Here is an 18,822-nt window from a genome sequence, read left to right as displayed (position 1 = left end):
TGAGACTCGCTGATTTGACTCCAAAGGAATATAGATTTAGGGGTGACGTAAGGTATTAGATGTCCTAGATGAAACTTCAGCCTTGCACTCATGGGCCCGAGATTTTGATAACTAAACTCAGCAATTGTGATCATTTCAACAGCACCTCTCGTACAACAGTCCTATTAAACATCATATTTTAAATATATATACTTAAGGAACCCTTTATTAAAATGCAGGTGGAGGATAATTCTTTAAGTGGAGCCTATTCTATAAATAAAAGTAGACACCCTAAAGACAAAGGATAGGGAAAGGGACTTGATATACCTTTCTGTGGTTTTTGCAACTACATTCAAAGCAGTTTACATAGTATATACAGGTACTTATTTGTACCTGGGGCAATGGAGGGTTAAAGGTGACTTGACCAGAGTCACAAGGAGCTGTAGTGGGCATTGAACCCAGTTCCGCAGGATCAAAATCTGCTGCACTAACCACTAGGCTACTCCTCCATGCCAGTTAACCCTGGCAGGTCCATAGCTAGCCATGTGCCCCATTCATTGGCCTTCCTTGCTTGGCTATGATGTGGTGAGTGGGGTGGGAACACTTGGGGGCCTGCCACAGAGGGTTTCTATGCTTCTGAATCCTGGCAAGCTTTCTGGACATACTGGATGGACTGAGCTGGTCTTTACCTGCCGGTATTTGCTATGTTACTATTAGTCATTTATCTTACCTAATGGCTATTTACATGGGTAAATGTGTTCACCCTCCCTGTGAATAAAAGCACACACTGATAGTTCTTTGAATGTGTGTTACTATTAGGTCCCATTGTTTTGCTTTTCACTGCACTTATTTATTTATTTATTGCATTTCTACCCCACATTTTCCCACCTTTTTGCAGGCTCAATGTGGCTTACAGAGTGTTATTATGATGTAGTCATTACATGATCTTAAATACAATCGATAGTAGGCTGAAGGTAGATGAGGATTTAGATGGGAAGGTGTTGGGTAAGGTCATGTGAGAGGTGTTTTTGATGAACCTGAGTGGTTTAAGGAATGATTTGTTTCATTAAGGATGTCTTTTGTAGGCTTTGTTGAAGAGATGTGTCTTCAACGATTTGCGAAAGTTGGTTAGATTGTCCATGGTTTTCAGGATCATGGGTAATGCGTTCCATATCTATGTGCTTTTGCACGCAAAAGTAGTGGCATATGACTGTATTTAATTCCTTTACAGCTGGGGAAGTTCAGATTGAGGAATTTGCGGGCCGATCTTTTGGCGTTTCTGGGCGGTAAGTCCACTAGGTTTAACATATAGAGTTGGGCATCTGCGTGGATGATTTTGTGAATGGTTGTGCAGATCTTGAACTCAATTCGTTCCTTGAGCGGGAGCCAGTGCAGTTTCTCTCTTAGGGGCTTCAAACTTTCGTATTTAGTTTTTCCAAAAATGAGTCTGGCTGCGGTGTTCTGGGCTGTTTGGAGTTTTTTAATGGTCTGTTCTTTACAGCCTGCGTACAGGGTGTTACAGTAGTCCAAGTAACTTATCACTAATGATTGTACTAGTGTGTGGAAGATGTTCCTTGGGAAAAAAGGTTTTATTCTTTTGAGTTTTCACATTGAATAGAACATTTTTTTCGTTGTATTCTTCACATGGGTATCGAGTGTGAGGTTTCGATTAAAAGTGACTCCGAGAATTTTCAGATTTTCTGAAATAGGCATTGTGCAGTATGGTGTGGTTACAGTAGGGTATTTGTTTGTGTTATATTGGGAAGTGAGAACTAGACATTGAGTTTTTTCTGCGTTAAGTTTTAACTGGAATGAGTCCGCCACTTGCTTTTTGCGGCCCCCCCTTCAAGCTGCTATTCTAGGCAACCATCTAGTCTGCCCTGGAAAGAGGTAGCAATAACAAACAGGGTTTCTCACAGTTTTGCCTACCTTCTGTAAATCTCCGTGGCTAGTAGAATTCTTTCCTCCATCCAGCTTCTGAGAATCTTTGCCATCATTTCCCTTGGAACCTTCACCTCCTGCTTCTGCAGATTCTTGATTGCCTCCAGTGCCCCCTTCCTCTTCCATGGAATAACTCTAGCAACATATCACATGTTTTTAAGCTTAATGTACACCAAAACCACTAAAACATATAAAGAAAAATCCTACTGAATAGAGGAACCCAAGACCTCAAAAAGCACAATTTTTTCCATACTAATTATAGAAACAAATGTAAGCACAGTGCCACTATTTTATTAACACTCAGTTTCTTCTGGAAGGAGCAGCACCTGTGTAATTGTAAGTCATGCCTGCCTCCCAACTAGCCATAATTTGACTTGTCAGAACTTTATTTTGCATGTTTACCAGTTAGATATGCTGCTTTTACAATTGTGAAGATAATAGTTTTTAAAACTGGGCTCTGAGTCTTTAGTGTGTATCAGTAGCCTGAACTGGCTGAGGTGAAGCAGGATACATTAAAACTGAAAGCATAGGTCTGGACCTATCAAACTAAGAAGTTAGGTTTGCTGAAATGCACTAAACAATGTGTGAATTAACACCTGCTAATTGTTAGGGCATGAGCACAGTAAAAATGCGACAGCATGCTTGAATTCATGTGCTAACGGCATATTGCACTTTGGGGGTGGGATATGGATATGAATTATGCTTTCAAGTCAGGAAAAGATGCTTTACCATATGCTGTCACTTGTAAAGTTAACTAATGTGCATTTACCACCTCCCAAATAGCAGGATACACTTACTTTGTGATAAAGAAATATTCTGTGTGGTAATTAGTGCACTGGTTTTGTACTTATCTTATGTTAATTTTTGCATTTAAATGCAGTCAGTGCAAATCTTTACTACACTTTAGGAGACAGACTGCTAAACATGTATCAGTGCCTAGCATGTCTTCTTTAGGACTAAATAATTTTATACATTTTCTCTTCTATGCTTCAGTTTGGAAAACTAATATTCTTTTCATGATGATTACTTCTATCTATCTATCTATCTATCTATCTATCTATCTATCTATCTATCTATCTATCTATCTATCTATCTATCTATCTATCTATCTATCTATCGTATTCCAATCTAGGCTTGTTATCTTCAATTGGTTGTAATTAGCATACACACGCTTTCTTAAACAACCGTTACATTTAATTATAATGGATGTTGAGTGGAGTGTATATCTGGATTTTCAGAAGGCGTTTGACAAAGTGCCGCACGAAAGACTCCTGAAGAAATTGCAGAGTCATGGAATCGGAGGTAGGGTATTATTATGGATTAAGAACTGGTTGAAAGATAGGAAGCAGAGAGTAGGATTGCGTGGCCAGTATTCTCAGTGGAGGAGGGTAGTTAGTGGGGTCCCGCAGGGGTCTGTGCTGGGTCCGTTGCTTTTTAATGTATTTATAAATGACCTAGAGATGGGAATAACTAGTGAGGTAATTAAATTCGCCGATGACACAAAATTATTCAGGGTCGTCAAGTCGCAGGAGGAATGTGAACGATTACAGGAGGACCTTGCGAGACTGGGAGAATGGGCATGCAAGTGGCAGATGAAGTTCAATGTTGACAAGTGCAAAGTGATGCATGTGGGTAAGAGGAACCCGAATTATAGCTACGTCTTGCAAGGTTCCGCGTTAGGAGTTACGGATCAAGAAAGGGATCTGGGTGTCGTCGTCGATGATACGCTGAAACCTTCTGCTCAGTGTGCTGCTGCGGCTAGGAAAGCGAATAGAATGTTGGGTGTTATTAGGAAGGGTATGGAGTCCAGGTGTGCGGATGTTATAATGCCGTTGTATCGCTCCATGGTGCGACCGCACCTGGAGTATTGTGTTCAGTACTGGTCTCCGTATCTCAAAAAAGATATAGTAGAATTGGAAAAGGTACAGCGAAGGGCGACGAAAATGATAGTGGGGATGGGACGACTTTCCTATGAAGAGAGGCTGAGAAGGCTAGGGCTTTTCAGCTTGGAGAAGAGACGGCTGAGGGGAGATATGATAGAAGTGTATAAAATAATGAGTGGAATGGATCGGGTGGATGTGAAGCGACTGTTCACGCTATCCAAAAATACTAGGACTAGAGGGCATGAGTTGAAGCTACAGTGTGGTAAATTTAAAACGAATCGGAGAAAATTTTTCTTCACCCAACGTGTAATTAGACTCTGGAATTCGTTGCCGGAGAACGTGGTACGGGCGGTTAGCTTGACGGAGTTTAAAAAGGGGTTAGATAGATTCCTAAAGGACAAGTCCATAGACCGCTATTAAATGGACTTGGAAAAATTCCGCATTTTTAGGTATAACTTGTCTGGAATGTTTTTACGTTTGGGGAGCGTGCCAGGTGCCCTTGACCTGGATTGGTCACTGTCGGTGACAGGATGCTGGGCTAGATGGACCTTTGGTCTTTCCCAGTATGGCACTACTTATGTAAGACCGCTTCTGACCAGGTTCCTGAATACATTCCCTGGTTCTTCTTGGCTGACATGTTCAGTTGACAATATGGACTCCAGATAAAGGAATGTGTATGTGCAGGACTTATTGATTTAAGTATAGACATTAGGAAAATTAATGGCCTGTTGATACGATATGATTATGTTTAGATATATGGCCACTGCTACTTTTGATAACGATTGTTGAAAACACTGTCTTGATTATCTCTGGTATTGATTTATGAAGTATATGATGTTATGTAATGAAAAGGATTTGTATAATTGGTTTTAGGGATGAGTGTGAATGTAGTAAGTATGGAGAAGTAGAGTGAGGAAGTAGTAAGCATGAAGAAGTGTTGGTTTAAATGATGATTTTATTAGTGATTTGTTGAACAACATTGCGAATTATTAAATGTAATATTTGAATAAAGATTTATAATTAAATGTAACGGTTGTTTAAGAAAGTATATGTGTGTGTGTATATATATATATATATATATATACTAGCCGTTAAGCCCGTTAAAATGGGTGAGATTTCCAGCTACCCTCTTCGCCGCCGCTCCCGCCCCCCTCCATGCCGGGCCCCCTGCACTGACCTGACAGTGCCTCTCACCTCCATGTGAAAGCGCTGCAGGCAGCAGCAGATCGCTCTGCTGCTGCCTGCAGCGCTTCCACATGGAGGAGAGAGGCGCTGTCAGGTCAGTGCAGGGGGCCCGATACGGAGGTGGGCAGGAGCGGCGGCGGGGATGGGGGGAGGGTGGAGGTTGGTGCGCGAGATGTTCATTTCTAGGCTCCAGCGGCAGCGTCAGCATCCGACAGTCCGACTCCGTTTCCCTCTCTGTTCTGCCCTCTGATGTCATCACGTCCCTCTCTGTTCTGCCCTCTGATGTCATCACGTCTTCACGCAAGGGCGGGACAGAGAGGGAAGTCTCTACTGCACATTTGCAGGTGAGTCAGTCACTTGCCATTTATATGTTTGATATATATATATCTGGATTTCTATGGAAATATAGCAGGATGAAAAGCATTACATTTGACTAGAGCACAATGATTCTTGCTGCATATTTGTTTGATGTGGAATATGAATAAGAACTGTATTCTAGGGAAGTGTCCAATTCTAAGTATTATCTATTGGGCAGCTCAATTGATGATGTAAAATGTAGCTACTTATGACAAAGAATAGGAGACCAGACCAGGAGTTAAGAATGAATTAAACTCTTCAGGACAGGGGAAATATCTACCTGAATACTTATCACCACTGAGAACAACACCAAGAATCTGAAGAACTAGTAGTAACTTGAGCAAAATGTATTGAACTTAGAAACTACACCCAATATCGCCATGTTTCGCTCAAATGGGCTGCATCAGGGGTCATATAACATCAAAATGGATACTGTTCACTCAAGTCACAGCAACAATATAAAGACATAATTGCCACTTCCTTAGAGCAACATAATCAAGCTCCTTTTCACAGGCAGGTGCATCATGTGTTTGGGGGGGGGGGGGGGGGGTTGGACAAGAAGAAGTGGAGGTGTTGTGTAATGTGTTTGTGGAGGTGGGAAGCAGCAGATTGGTGACAGGGAGGCACTCTGTGCTGTAGCAGTGGGGGGAGGGGTGCCTTTAGGAAGATAATGGATACACTGGGGCAGTGGTGTAGCCACAGGTGGGCCTGGGTGGGCCGGGGCCCACCTACTTAGGGCTCAGGCCCACCCAACAGTAGCACACATTTAGCGGTAGCTGGTGGGGATCCCAAGCTCTGCCATCTGAACTCCTCTCACTGATGGTAACAAAAATTCTACTCTCCACGATACTGGCATCTGCACATGCTCAAGTTTCAGTGCATGCCTGCTGAAGACTGCCAAGGTGGAAAGAAGCATTTTCCCACCGACTGAGATATTTTTTGGTGGTGGTGGTGGTGGGGGGCCCTTGGTGCACACCCATTTCTTACCCAGGCCCATCCAAAATCTGTTGTCTAGCTACGCCCCTGCACTGGGGAATCTTTGGGGGGGGGGGGGAGATTTCAGGGAGCTTTGGGAAGGGGATGGATGTTCTGGGGGGGGGGGGGTGGCAAGGGGCACCATGGTGTGTGATTGTACAGGTAATAGTTGTGGCTTGCTATGGTCTTGATGTAATGTACTTGCATAAATTATAAAATACTATAATTTACATATGTTCTTGCTACCATTGAGATGTAAGCATTTACACCAGCCTCACACTTTAAAACAATATGCTAGTATTGTATATAAAAAAAGCATCACCTACTTTTCTTTATAAAATAGGCTTGAAAAGTGTGTTTTTGCTGCCTTGAATTAGGTACTCCATTATAAAATTACCCTCTCTATGTAGGACTGCTGAAGAAAACACTGCATATTTTTTGAGCAGACTGAGAAAGTAGCTGCAAAAGTGATCAAACAGAAAGCACTGTGGGATAGAGTGACCCCACTGCTGTGCGTTTTACATTGGCTAGTGGTATAGTTACCAGTTAGGTTTAAATTATTGTGTTCAACTTTTAGAACATTTGAGAGATAGGCCCAACCTATCTTAATGAGAAGCTTCAAAAATATGTACCAACTTGAAATGTGAGATCTGATCAAGCTTACAATTTAGTGATCCTAGGGCTGAAGGCTTTAGGTTGGAAATATCCCAGGTGGCATCTTTTTTGGGAGCAGTGCCTAGTTACTGGAACAGTCTGCCACAAGATGAAATTAAAGGATATGCAGGTTTGTAAGGTTTTAAAACCACAACTGTTTTATAATTTAGAGTGAGGATAGGAAGGAGTGGTGGTATAGACTAAATGGGAGATACTGCTTATGCACTTGTCAGTGGACAGAGAGGAAGCGAGGATATGGAGATATAAAGGGAATTGGATTAGTGTCTATTTTTATTTTTATATTTTAAATAATACCTGCCTGAAGTGTTTACCTGATTGCAATATTTTTGTATGCTTCTTGAAGTGAAAAAGCAATTAAGATTTAAATTACATTAAACTTTGTCAAGATTGGGGCATGCTAAAATCTAGTTGAGAACATCTGGGGTGAAATACAAAAGCAATGGGCAAAACTGCTGGCATCGGCGTTTAAGAAGGAGATAGAGCAGCTTTTAAACTAGAAATGGGGGGAAGGCCGACAGTCGCTCAAAAGAGCATGGTTCGGGATAAGGTATCTTTCAAAGATATCACCATAACAGGGAAGATAGAGTATCCTGATAGTGAGGTTGCAAAAGAGATTGTAGTAGATCGGGTATCTTTAAATAACAATAAAAATCAGACAAAAGATTGCCAATTAATACTGTCAAGTACTAAGCATGATGTACTTAGGAACAACAAACATAGTTTGAAATGTCTATATGCGAATGCCAGGAGCCTAAGAAATAAGATGGGGGAGTTGGAATATATTGCACTAAATGAAAAATTAGATATAATAGGCATCTCTGAGACCTGGTGGAAGGAGGATAACCAGTGGGACACTGTCATACCGGAGAAAATTTTTCTTCACCCAACGTGTAATTAGACTCTGGAATTCGTTGCCGGAGAACGTGGTACGGGCGGTTAGCTTGACGGAGTTTAAAAAGGGGTTAGATAGATTCCTAAAGGACAAGTCCATAGACCGCTATTAAATGGACTTGGAAAAAATTCCGCATTTTTAGGTATAACTTGTCTGGAATGTTTTTACGTTTGGGGAGCGTGCCAGGTGCCCTTGACCTGGATTGGCCACTGTCGGTGACAGGATGCTGGGCTAGATGGACCTTTGGTCTTTCCCAGTATGGCACTACTTATGTACTTATGTACTTATGTAAGGGCAATTAATTAACCTATTTATTAGGGAAGTAAGTATAAATAATATGAAAAAGGGTTGCTATATTTTCTTAAAGAAGAAGCAGAAGGTAAAAAAAAGTTAGCTTTCATGAACTCCAAGAGATCACAGAAAGAGGAAGCCAGTACACTAACTTCTAGTAAAATTCAAATAGAACATAAATAGCAAATATATTACAATGGAATGATGACTTAAAAAAAAAAGATATGTTAAAGATAGGAGGGAAGCAGAGGAGTAGCCTACTAGAGCAGTAGGTTGACAGTGGAGGAGTAGCCTAGTAGTTAGAACACCAGCCTTGGTATCCATGGGTGCCTGCTTCAAATCCCACTACTGCTCCTTGGGAAAGTCAAGGACAGAGAAAATACCTAGAGTGGAGGGCTCATAATCTAATTTTGAACCCCTGAAACAATGGAGGGTTAAGTGTCTTGCCCAAGGAGCAGCAGTATATCAGCTAGACCAGTCCTCAAGGAAGGGAGCCATGGCATCAGCAGCCAGGCCTGTCAGAGCATACAGGGCCAAGGCCTACTCATAGGTAGATTCCACCAGCAGCTTCCCTTCCCATGCTAGGGGTTGTAGCCACAGGGGACAGATAGCAGAACCCAACCTAGCAGCAGGTCCAGGTAAAGACAGGAATGAAAAGGTTTAAGAAATTGAGTGAGTGGGAAAGCAGAAGTCTTCCTCCCTCCTATGAGATTGGTCTTGAAGTCAAACCATGTGCAAGGGAGGAAAAAACTTTAGCTGTGGTCAGATTTTCTGATGTTGGTTGGGTCCTGGAGAAGAAGAGAATAGCAGCAGTTAGGGTAATGGGGTTTGATAGAGTAACACTGGGAATTTGGGGAAAAGCCTAAAAAAACATAGGTTTGTGGGGTGTGAGGGAAAAAGCAGCAACTGGGAGATGGTGGTTAATGGTGACTATAGGAATGGGTGAGCAAGGACTGGAGGGTACAAAGGGCAGCAACTGGGTGATTGGGATGAGTGGCAACTGGAGTAAAGTGAGCAGAGCAAGTTCTAGAGACTGGAGGGTGGCGTGAGCTGGGGTTTGGTGGGACCAGAGTGTGTGTTTGGAGTCTCAAAGCTAGGAGTATTAGTGGGAAGCATGGAACAGAGAGCTTGCAATGTAAGTGTAGGACAGTGTAAGTGGAGGTCCAAGAGACAACACCATGAAAAGCTGATGTCTGGAGATGCCACACATAGTTCTCTATGGCCTTGGAGCTGGGGAGATGAATAACTGGGATAAGGAGAACTGGAGGGAGAGGAGGAGTGAAATTTACTTATGAGTGAATAGGGAGGCAGAGAAATGAGATGAAAGGGAAATATCAATACCAGAGACAGATGTAGGGAGGAAGTGCACCAAGCAGGAGAGGGAAGAACCAAAATGCAAAGGTAGAGGAGTTTGGAGAAAATAGAAAACAGAAGACCTTGGAGACAGAAAAAAAAAAAGACAAGACTATCAAGTTTAGAAAAAAATGCCTAAACCAAGGGCAGAAAAGGTTTTTATTTTTAAGTGTAGTGAATGGAATATGTCAACTTTGGGAATATGCATTTCTGAATTTCACACAGTAAGAATGACATGAATTTCTGTTTCTTGCTTCAAAGTTACCCTGCATGTAGGGTCTAACTTCTCAAGACATCTAGTTTTAATCTGTGGTCCTTTGTTACTTGAGAGTCTGTGTGTTCAGCCAATACTCAAAGAGAGAGAGAGAGAGAGAGAAAGAAAGAAAGAAAGAAAGAAAGAAAGAAAGAAAGAAAGAAAGAAAGAAAGAAAGAAAGAAAGAAAGAGAGTGAGTGAGTTGGGGATAATGTGGATTGAGAAAATGTGCTGGGGAAGAGAGACATTAGAGTGCCTGGTGAGGATGAGAAGGCTAGTAAGAGAGAGATACAGTGCTGATTGAAGATCTCGGCTGTAGACTTAAATAGTAGTAATTTTGTTCTTTGTGGCCTCTATGAAAAAAAATATCCCCTGGATCACTATTGGGGGCAATTCTATAAGTGGGTGCCTACTCTATAATGAGATCTGAGGAGCCGGATTCTGTAACAGACTACTAACATATAACCGCTTTGTTTCACTTAAATGAAAGTGTGTCCACTTAGACAAGGTTAATAGTAGTAAATGGGCATATCTAAGCGCACCATGCAATGTGTGTAGCTTACAGTATTCCGTAAATTGCATGCATAAGCAGTACCTTGCCCAGGCCCCACCCATGCTTCATCTATGTGCACACCCATTGCAATTACGTGTTATAGCACTTACACACATCTTTATAGACTAGCATGTAATGCATGTATCTGTGTAAGTGACACTTTTCTGCGTGCTTATGTGTGCAAGATGCACATAACTGCAAGCACTCAGTTTCACGTTCCTGCAATCTGCCCCTGGTCAGGAATGGTTATGGATGACTGGAAGCAGGTGGATACTTTTCCTTTTGCCTAAAGTGGAAGTAATGAGAAGCTTGAGAACTCTCTGGTGAGTAAATGAATTGAACTGATGCAGAAATAGAAGATAATGTAATTTCTGAAATTTCATCCAGTAAATTACAGGATCCGAAGCAGCATGGCTTGGCTAAAAGTAAGTCTGGTCAGATAAATTTGATCAATTCCTTTGAAGGGTGACTAAAGAGTTGGATTGGTGGAGGGGTAGACTGGCAGAGCAGTGGTCAAAGAATCAAGGAAGTCAGGTTTAAATCCTGTTTATGCTCCTTGAGATCTTGGGCAAGTCTCTTAACTCTCCATGCCTCAGGTAAAAACTTAGATTATGAGCCCTCTTGGGACAAAGGAATATCTACTTAACATTGACATTCACACTTCAGGCAGCCCTTAACACATACTTAAAATTTTTTTAATAATTCAAACAACAATTTCTTTTTTGGAATAAAATTTGGCTGCAGCTTTATTTCCAAATATTAATAAATTCATTTACTTAACATCAACTTAGTAACATATAATTTTCCACCAGGTTAACTTCAGAATGCGGTTAATAATGTTAAGCCCTTCGGTAACGAACTGGCTCACTTTCTCCCCACTTCACAGTGTGATTAATAATAATGTTAATCCATTCGGTAATGAACTGGCTCACTTTCTTCCCCCCTTACCCCCCTCCCCCCAGGTGACTTACGGTACCGTCAAGCCACCTCTTACTCATGGCGGTTCCGCCCACGAGTTCATTTCCATTTCATATATTTCATACAATTACTTTAACCGCTTCTGGTGCCTCTTAAACCCCTCATCCAGGCACCCCTTTCCATTTAAAAGCTGCTACCCTTTACCCCCAAATCCTCCACTTTCCTTAACCATCTCAAAATTTTGTCCCCACCCACACCCCCCCACCAAGGGCGGGCTGGGATGGGTCTTTCACTCCCTCCTATTCACCCTAACCCTCTCCTACCTAACTAAAAACTAATTCTGAGCGCCCAAATCTTCCCTATCCTAGCACTTCCCTTCCAGCCAATCCTATCCCTTAATTCCTACCCAATCCCCTTTCTCCCTTTCCTGTTGCTAACCTAAACACTAACTACTTCCAAACTAACTCCCTCCTGCAACTCCCCCCCCCCCTTTCCTTTCTTCTTCTGGCTGCCTGGCTTCAGTCAATGTTAACACCCTCACAGCTTAACTGTGAGGGCTTCCGTATCTGAATGCACTGAAAAAAGTTTGATCTGAATCCAATCCAGGGTAGAGTGCTAGAAATGGTGCTTACATTTCAGCAAGATTTTTGACATGGTTCCACATAGGTGGCTTATTAATAAACTGAAAGCTCTTGGTATGGGCCCTAAGATGACTGTGTGGGAGTTGACAAAGGGTAGTGATATAGTTCATTTTAATGAAAGATGTGTTTTCCAAGAAAACTTGAAATTATGAAGGTTCAAAGAACACGTACTTATGAGCTTCTCAAGTAACTATACATTTACAGAGTAATCTTACAAATACTTGCATTCCAGAGAGCATGCCTCCAGGGCAGCAAGTAAAAATGTCTTTCTTCTACCTTGAGTAGATTTACACAAATCAGGAAATGGCCACAATTTATAACCAAGAAATAGTGCAGATCGATTATGACAATACAAACTAAATATTCCTTCTTTACCATGCTCAAAAACAAAATCCCTCCTCCTTCTGCCTCCCAGATAGATGAGTTACTTCCTTGTCCAAACTGCTACATGGTCTCCCCATCCCAAACTGTTTCTTTTCTGGGGCACGGGGTGAGGGACAGCAGGAGCAAATGCTCCCATACAGCAAGAAAGACACTTCAGGAGTGAGCTGAGGGTGGGCCTGGACATGGGACTGGACAAGGGTTTACTGTACCAGGCCTGGGGTTCTTTCAGGAGTGGTGGGTTCTGTCCAGGCCCACCTTCAGGTCACTCATGAGGACTCTCCCTTGCTGCATAGGAGCTATACTCAGAGTGATGCACCGTGCTAGGAAGGGTGTCATGGACCTGTATGGGAAGATGTATGTCAGCTCTTTTTCAACCACTTTGGATTAAAGTGGCCATAATTTAAAAATTAGGAAAGGCCACTGGTATATGGCGTAAAGTTCTGTGCACCAAAAGTAGGATCTAGGGTGATTGTATCTGTGGCCCAACAGGTATAAAAAGTGATGGCAAAAGCCAGAAGGATGCTTGAGTCCAGCAGGAAAAAGGAGATGATAGTACCTCTGTATAAGTCTCTGGTGAGACTTCATTTGGCGTACCATGTGCGATTCTGGAGATTGCACCATAACCTGATTAAATATGTCCAGAGGGTAAGAACTAAAATGGTCAGTGGTCCTCATCACAAAGATCTAATATGTACACTTTGGAAGAAATGTGGGATAAAGAAAATATGATAGAGACATTTAAATACCTCTAAGGTATAAATGCACAGGAGCTGGGTCTCTTTCAATGGAATGGAGGCTCTAGAATAAGGGATCATAGGATAAGGGTGAAAGAGGTAGACCCAGGAGTAATGTAAGGAAGTGTTTCTTTTTAGAAAGGATGGTAGCTGCATTGAACAGCCTCCTAGTGGAGGTGGTAGAGATAAAGGCAGTATCTGAATTCAAGATTGCATGGAACAAGTATAGAGCATCTCTGAGAAAGAGATTGTAGAGCAGAGTAGCTGGTGGGGCAGATCTTTATGTACTATCATTTTCTATCTATCTAAGATGGTGGTAGTAATAGTGCCAACCCTTCAGCTGAAGACAACAGCCTTGATGCAGCTATAGGCCACCATGATAGCAGAAGACAGATTACGGAACTAATGCAAAAACAGTTAAGATGATTAGGTGCTTAGACCCCTAAACTAAAAAAGAGTTAATGCACTTTTATCCCTAGATTTAACACCACTTGTGATAGTGATAACACATTTTACTACCTCTGTCCTATAAAGAACTAGACCTTTTCTCATTCCTCCTAGTCTCTCTTTCTGAAAAAAAAATGATACCATGAGACAGTGACATGTCAATATTGATTTCCTTTACGTCAAGACTTGGTGATTACACCCCTATCGAAGTCTATCTCTGCTATGGTGGTCTGCACTAGGACTCAGTGGGGCCAATATTCAGGCTATGGGAGGTAACTAGGCTGCTTCTCACGGTCAGCTCTGAGCCTGGATAGTCAATGCCGGGCTGTTTCCGGTGACCGGCATTGAATATATGGTTTATTTTTGATCGGTTTAAACATGAACAGCCAAGCTGATATTCAGCGCTGGCTGGTTATGTTTAAACTGGCCAAAGATATCACTGCTATTTTGGCGGCCAATTTGGCCCAATTTGCACACGTAATTTAATTGAATGAGCCAATTAGTGCCAATAATTTGGTTTGATTGGTGCTAATTGAAATCAATTAACATGTACGTAGGTAGATTTAGGCATGTGATTTGTGCCTAAATTTTACACATGTCCTGCAAAAAGGAGCACAGAAATGGCAGGGCCATGAGCATTTCGGGGCTGGAGTGTGGACATGGATTTGAGTTAAGCATTCAATTATAGAATAAAGAGGTTATACGGGTAAATTTAGGTGGGGCATTTGTACCATGTTTTCACTGGTGCAAATGGACGCACTGTTGCAAATAGACCTCAATTTACATGCAACTTCTGCGCTTAAGTGCTATTTTATAAACTGCACTTAGGCATGGCTTATAGAATAGCACCTAACTGTTTTTTTCAATGTTGATTTTTTAGGTGTGATTTATAGAATTCACCCCAAAAAGTGGTTACATTTAGGGCCCAGAGGGAGCCTTGATGCATAGAGCCAGAGTAGGCCATTTTTCGGCGTGAGTTAGTAAAAGGGCCCCTAATTTAGGAGCTCAGCTTTTTTTGAATATTAGGCCTTAAGTCAATGGATGGCGGTAAGGGCTCAGGCCATAAATAGGCATGCACTAGTTTTAATATTAGCGCAGGCCAATTTAATAATAGCCTTTTTCCTAGCCACAGTAAAAAATAGCCCAGCACATATAGCCCAGCACATAATAGATGCACCTACTCTACCACAGGCCACCTTTTACTACGGCTTTGTAAAAGGACCCCTTATTTCCCTAAAAAGAATGTCTCCTTCTTTGGGCAACATATTATCATTTTCCCAGACATTGCTAGGTCTACCCAATTGAGGCAGAAATGTTTTCTTCAGTTAAAAGCTAGAGTTTTGACCTTAGGTGCCTCATGTTTTTTTAAATTTCCTTGAAAATTTATGATAATGCTTGGGAATAATTCTTATATTTTTCTTGATCCTACTCATTTGGAAACATTTTTGATGGAAAAAAGAGAAAGCTAGTTCTTTATTTTCCTTTTTAAGGTTTCTTTTTCTAGCAGGGTTTTTTCTTAGAGCTATAGATAATAATATTAGTCTGATGAGTTTTCTCATATATTATTTCCTTTATAGATAGAGCAGTGATTGCTTTTTACAGTTCTCCATAACGTTGGCTTGTATGTATTCTTTTGTGTATATTTTGTTTGGGCAGTTTCTTGAGGCATAATCCTGTAATATTTCTATTGTAATCCTATAATATTTTTATTCTATATTAATCTGCAAACAAACCTTTTCCGGAGATGGGAAGACGGTAAAACTCGAGGACATGAAATGAGGTTGAAGGGGGGCAGACTCAAGAAAAATGTAAGGAAGTATTTTTTCACAGAGAGAGTGGTGGATACTTGGAATTCCCTCCCTGTAGTAAAAGTGAATTTTAAAGATTGTTTTTCAACTCTGCCTTGACCGACCAGTGCACTTGGGGTCTGTATATTTAATTAGAAGTAATTCTGTTTAACTTTGTGTGAAAATAAGTTGGAATGTAGAAGATAAGACACAGCTCTAATTAATTTGGTATGTGAAGAGGGGGATGGTGCTTGTTTTCGAGTTCAGACTGGCCACCTGGACTTGGAAACATGTGACCACATTCCCACAGTATGGCTTGTTTACCTATTCTCAAGCATTCTGTAATTTTCCTTAGCTCTGAACATGAGTTCTAAGCCTTACAAAAAGGGGAGTTTCTTTCAGTGAAATTGGGAGCTCATCTATAACTACTACTACTATTATAAATCACTTTTATAGCGTTACCAGTCGTACGCAGCGCTTTACAATTGAACATGAAGAAGAAAGACAGTCCCTGCTCAAAAGAGCTTACAATCTAAATCAGGACAAACAGCCAGGACCAAAAAGGATAAGGGAAGGACAGACAGAAGGACACATAAGGATAAGAAATTGGGAGCTCGTCTGTGAGTAACGTACGAACTGTGCAGAGAACCATGTTTCCTGGTCAAAGAAACTCCTGGCTTTTGAATAACATCCACACCTGCTGTAAATTTTTAAATTTGCAGCTGCTCTTCTAAGCTTTTTTGGGGCTCTTTTACAGAGCGGCAGTAAGCCCAATGTGGGCTTACTGCTCGATCTTCCAGGACTACTGCCGGCTCAACGTGGCCACTGGCGGTATCCCACCCCGAGTGCACACGATTTCTGGGGGAAAAAGGAAATCTCTGGAAATGGCTTGTACTGCGCTAACCTGGTGGTAATCAGGCACCGCTGCCCGGTTACCACTGGGTTAGTGTGGGAGCCCTTATCGCCACCTTAATGGGTGATGGTAAGAGCTGCCCATTGCCTGGCCATGCGGTAAGAGTTCTTTTACTGCACGGCCATGTGTGCTGGGGGCTTTTTTACCCATTGCAGTAAAAAGGGCCCTGGCATTCGGGAAAATCAGCCCCCACCGCTAGCGCAGGGCCCTTCCCCCCCCTTTTTTTAACCATTCTCCACATTTTATCATAGTCTCCTTTTTGAAAGTTAAATGCGAATGTATTGGATTTCCTGTGTGTTCTTACTCCAGGCAAGTTAAACTCTAATGAAATGGGAGGTGCCAACTGTATAATGTATAACCATAATAAATAACCATAATAATGATAGACTATGATTTCTGTAAGCAGGCAGTACTATTTTGTAAGATCTATCTCTGTCCATTTGAAAACTGCAAGTCTTTGGACCTTTTTGTGTACAAGAGAAAATTAAATGTCTAGTTGTATGAAAACACTGTGCATAGAAAGTTCAATGTTTATTCTGTAGGAATATTTTATTTTTCAGGAAAAAAAGCAGACCACCCTTATTTTTGGCTGCATCCATCCTGCTTTGAGGCTATAACCCCAGAATGGCATCTAAATAAGAAGAACCACTTCTGTGGATGGCATGAATGCTGATGATGACTCATACAACCACAGTGCAGAAGATTGCATGTTACACTTCTGCAACATAAATAGCACATTTACCCACTGGAACGAGCCCTAGAACATTGGCGCTGAGAAAATGGAATGTTGATGCTGCCCAGGCTATTATGCTCTTTTTCTGCTAACTATGACAGAGACATTTACAGCAAGCTGGGGGATATAAAGTGTTCTGAAATTTACAGGGAAATGTGCCAGCCTGCCAACAATAAAATTAGCTACAAGAAAACCAACTAAGCATTGGGCTAGAGATGAACCTTTGCTAAGGCTGATGACCAGAGAAGAAAACCTTGCTGCCCAAAAAACTTTAAATATTCACTGTCTTATAAAGGTATCATTTCTCCTCCACTACTTTGGTGGTTGTTAACTAATTTTAACATTTAATAACAGTGTTCTGCAGTTTTGAAGCATTTTGTCTATAATTTTGGTGCAATCCTATTTGTCTTCCTGACTGATTTTTTTTTTTTTTTTTAAACTGTGGCTCCTTTTTGCTAAACTGTGTTAAAAAGGAAGAGGATCTAGGTGTCATCGTTGATGATATGTTGAAACCCTCTGCTCAGTGTGCAGTGGTGGCTAAGGGCTCTTTTTACTAAGCGGCGGTAAACCCAAAGCGGGCTTACCGCTTGCTATACAGAAAGTACTGCTGGGCTAATGCAGTAGCCCGGTGGTATGTCCCATACCTAGTGTGCTGTCATTTCCAGCACTATAAAAATGTATTTATTTTTGTAGCGCCGGAGTGTACCCGGCAGTAATCGGGCAGTGCCATGCACTGCCCAGTTACCACCGGATTAATGCAGGAGCCCTTACCGCCACCTCAATGGGTGGTGGAAAGGGATCCCCCTGAAATAACTGCGTGGCAAGTGCTTTACTTGCCACACAACCATTTTCTGCAGGAAGGCGAGACTTCCCTTTTACCAGCTGCGGTAAAAGGGGGCCTCTGCGCGCATGTAAAACACATTCTGATGCCAGTGCTGGCCCCTGTTTTGTCATAGCTTGGTAAAAGGGGCCCTAAGAAGGGAATAGAAATCAAAATTGAGAATATTATTAATGCCTTTGTTTCGCTCTATGGTGCGCCCGCACCACGAATACTGTGTGCAATTCTGGTCATCACATCTTAAAAAAGATATAGTAGAATTAGAAAAGGTACAGAGAAGGGCAACGGAAATGATTAAGGGAACGAGATGACTTCCCTATGAGGAAAGGCTAAAGCGGCTAGGGCTCTTCAGCTTGGAGAAGAGGCAGCTGAGGGGAGATATGATAGAGTCTATAAAATACTGAGTGGAGTGGAAATGGTAGACATGAATTGCTTGTTTATTCTTTCCAAAAATACTAGGACTAGGGAGGCACATAATAATAAGAATAATAAACTAAACTTATAACAGATGTTGGTAAAGTATTCCAGTATTTGGCTCCTTGATAAGAAAACAAGCATGAAAAAATTTGTTTCGACCACGAACTCTTAAAAGTTGGAAAAGATAACCTAAAAGTGTTACGAGTAGTATTTCCTGAACTCAACACTTTAATTAGAGGAATCATAGTATAGAAATTATTCTGCCCTCTATTGGTAATCAGTGAAGTTGGATATAATAGAAAGGAGCACTGTCAAATTTCTTTAGTGAGCAAATTAACTGAATCACAGTCTTTTGTATGGTTTGAAACTTTCTTAATACAGTGCAATCTGCTTAAGTGCAAGGGTCTGGGACCAAAGAAATATATGCAGTTAACCAGAGCGTGCACTTAACCGCTGTGACCCAAAAAAGAAGCTTGACATCTGATAAACATATGTACAGTACTGTTTATTATATGTACAGTATACAGTCTCCATTAACTAACGTTAGGCTTACTTGAAGTAATCAGTCATAGTCTTCTGTACACTCTTGTGTCTGTGAGTTCCATAGAGGCTGGCAAAAAAATGAATTTTAATTTTTTTTTTTTTGGGTGGGAGGGGGTTGGTGACCACTGGG

At 41.5% G+C, this 18,822-nt stretch overlaps 1 protein-coding gene across 2 annotated transcripts in view; it reads right to left on the bottom strand.

Moving 5' to 3' along the window:
• The window catches only part of IBSP (integrin binding sialoprotein), a 45,120-nt gene that overhangs the window by 1,991 nt on the left and 24,307 nt on the right, over positions 1-18,822 (bottom strand). For both annotated transcript variants that reach the window (XM_030192508.1, XM_030192507.1), the window contains exon 6: positions 1,909-2,055. In XM_030192508.1, the coding sequence (XP_030048368.1) occupies positions 1,909-2,055 (147 nt within the window). The remainder of the gene's footprint in view (positions 1-1,908; positions 2,056-18,822) is intronic.

The sequence above is a fragment of the Microcaecilia unicolor genome, chromosome 2 (assembly GCF_901765095.1).
Source record: "Microcaecilia unicolor chromosome 2, aMicUni1.1, whole genome shotgun sequence".
In the NCBI taxonomy this organism is placed as follows: Eukaryota; Metazoa; Chordata; class Amphibia; order Gymnophiona; family Siphonopidae; genus Microcaecilia; species Microcaecilia unicolor.
Note: the sequence above shows the minus strand (reverse complement) of the source record. Positions and strands in the feature narration are given on the sequence as shown.